Genomic DNA, 2665 nt, shown 5'->3' with positions numbered 1-2665 from the left:
TAAGTTTGAGATCAAGCAACATCCCCACCAATCCAAAACGCAAACAAGAAAACTCTCCACCCAAAGGATCAAAAGCCAGTTTGAAAAGAAGACCTGCTCTTGGAGAACTAACAAATGTAAGTATATGGGTGGGAGAAGATTTCATGAAACTAGTTTGTTTCTATTTTTTACACATCTCTTGGTGTGGGTACCTATCTTATATGTAAGTATGTATTGGTAATCAAATATCCACCATTTCTACTTATTCCCTTCTCATTTCCAGGCTGCAGCTCTGAAAAATGCAGCATTGAAGAAAGGCTCAAACTTGGATTTATCTAATTTGAAACCTGTGACCAAAACAACAATCAACATCCACCATGATGTGAAACCCAAAACAAAACTGGCACCAAGTACCAGAACCTTGACAAACAATGCCACCAAGCCTAGTGTACTGGCAACCAAACAAGTCACACTGAAAACAAATGCCAAACCTAAACCAGCCAGTACCACTACAACAAGCACAAACTTTGGGACTCATGTGACTCTAACAAAGCAGTCAACTCGATCATCTTTACTTGTCACAAAACCTGCAACCAAACAAGTAACATTGACACATACAAAGAAGCTAGTTCAATCGAAACAAACAACGAGCACAGCAAAAATCAGCAGAAACAGTAATGTAAGGAGCAATACAAATGCAGCTGAAAATCAAAAGCATCCAAAATCAGAAGAAGGAGAGCCAGCTATCAACATCAGACGGGAGTCATTAAGATCTCATCGCAGAAGTTCTGGCATGAGAAGTGATGAAAGTTCCTTGTATGTGTCTGCTTTGGAAGATTTGTAAGTTTGTAAAGATTATTTTTAAGGGCCATAATCAGGTAAGGATTCATTCAAAACTGCCCTTATAAGGTACATAAAAGGAAACCTTGTTTAACTTTACAACTTACAATAATAATATTTAGGTACATTTTAGTTAGGTAAATAGCTAATGATTCATATTCTTGTCATGGAGAGTTCAAAAGTGAAAATTGGACCAAACTTCATGTTGAAGCTTATTCTTTCCTTGCTCCTTGAAACAACAATTATTATTTTTTTACTATTTATCATGTCCCCTTTTCAGGAATCTGACGAACTCAAATAACAAAAAGGCAGAGTCACAGAATTCAAGAAAAACAGTTTTGAAATCCAAACAGACAACTGTGTCTGAGAAAAAGGAAAAGTCACTGATTGAGCATTTTGACAAGGAAATCCAGCTTGAAGATAAGTTAGAAGTGACAGGACCACCTTCTGATGTTGACGACTTTGACAAGGAGACATGGGAAGACCCTCTGCAAGTGTCTTGCTATGCAATGCACATCTTTGAGTACCTCAAGTCCAGAGAGGTATGTGAATACAGTCAAGCTCTTTTAATTGTTACTTAAGAAATGAGATGAGAAAGCCCATCACTTTTTTTTCCTGGCACATTTCTCTGCTGTTTAATAAAAACATAGTTGAAAAAATGGCACTTTTTGTTCAAAACTGCATATTTCATCACTTCTCACCTGACATTTGATGATGGATTTTTCCACAAGCTGTCTGTAAGGATTTTAGATACCAGATACTTTTGGGCATTTTACTCACCAGTTTATTATTATTATTATTATTTACTTACTTATTTATTTATTATTATTATTTCTCAGGCGGAGTTCCAAATCAAAGACTACCTTCCATTCCAAAGCAGCACGGAGAAGGGAAACATTAATGCGGAAATGCGCTCGGTTCTCGTCGACTGGATGGTGGAAGTGCAGGAAACGTTTGAGCTTAATCACGAAACCCTCTACTTGGCCGTCAAACTGGTGGACTTGTATCTGGGCAAGGTGGTGTGCTCACGGCTGAACCTCCAGCTTCTCGGCGCCACCGCTATCTTTGTGTCCAGCAAATTTGATGTAAGTCTTCTCAAAATAGGAATTTTTAATTGTGTTAAGCATATTTAAATGCTTGTCATAAATATCGTTCCCCGATTATTACACCTAGATAAATTTCATGACTTGACTTGGACTCGAACCAGCCACCTCCAGATTCAAAGTCCAGCGCGTTAACAACTGCACCACTAAGGTTGGTGAGTCTTCTTAAAATAATAATAATAATAACATGTGTTTGACCCCTCTTTTGTATGGGATCAGCGCGACGTAAGAGGCAACACTTTGAAGCGCCGCCATTTTAAATCAGGATGGAATGTGACATTTTTAAGTAGCCCATGTCAACCTCAGTACTCCTCTTAACAGCCACAAAAAAAATCATCACAATCGGTTGAGCCGTTTTCTCGTGAATAGAGGACAACAAAAGGTCTATCAGCGTAACATACATACATTACAATACAGACAGACAGACAGAAATGTGATTTTTGGAATCGTGGATGCATAAGGAGTACGAATAACTAAAAAATTCACTATTTTAAGCAATGTACAGACAAATCTTCATAATAGTTATCTAGTGCTGTTTATGATTACAGGATAGAATACCACCTCAGCTTTCGGACCTGGAATACATTTGTAGTCACACGTATAGCATTCAAGACTTGAAGGACATGGAAATCAAACTGGTCACTGCTATTGGCTTCGATCTCGGCATCCCTCTGTCTTACAGATTCCTCAGACGTTATGCAAGAGTAAGTTGAACTTTTATCTGCACTTTTCCTTCGCTCTTT

The 2665-nt window shown here is 38.1% G+C and overlaps 1 protein-coding gene across 1 annotated transcript; it reads left to right on the top strand.

The window, feature by feature from the left end:
- Nucleotides 1-2626, top strand: LOC103523429 (G2/mitotic-specific cyclin-B3; the record flags this gene model as incomplete). Its single annotated transcript, XM_008488473.1, is given in 5 exon segments — nucleotides 1-116; nucleotides 263-819; nucleotides 1100-1361; nucleotides 1659-1904; nucleotides 2471-2626. Coding segments are annotated over 5 exon segments (1337 nt in total), but the record flags the coding sequence as incomplete, so codon positions are not given.
- Between the last annotated feature and the right edge of the window lie 39 nt (nucleotides 2627-2665).

The sequence above is a fragment of the Diaphorina citri genome, unplaced genomic scaffold (assembly GCF_000475195.1).
Source record: "Diaphorina citri unplaced genomic scaffold, Diaci psyllid genome assembly version 1.1 scaffold22921, whole genome shotgun sequence".
In the NCBI taxonomy this organism is placed as follows: Eukaryota; Metazoa; Arthropoda; class Insecta; order Hemiptera; family Psyllidae; genus Diaphorina; species Diaphorina citri.
This window is presented reverse-complemented; position numbering and strand designations above follow the sequence as displayed.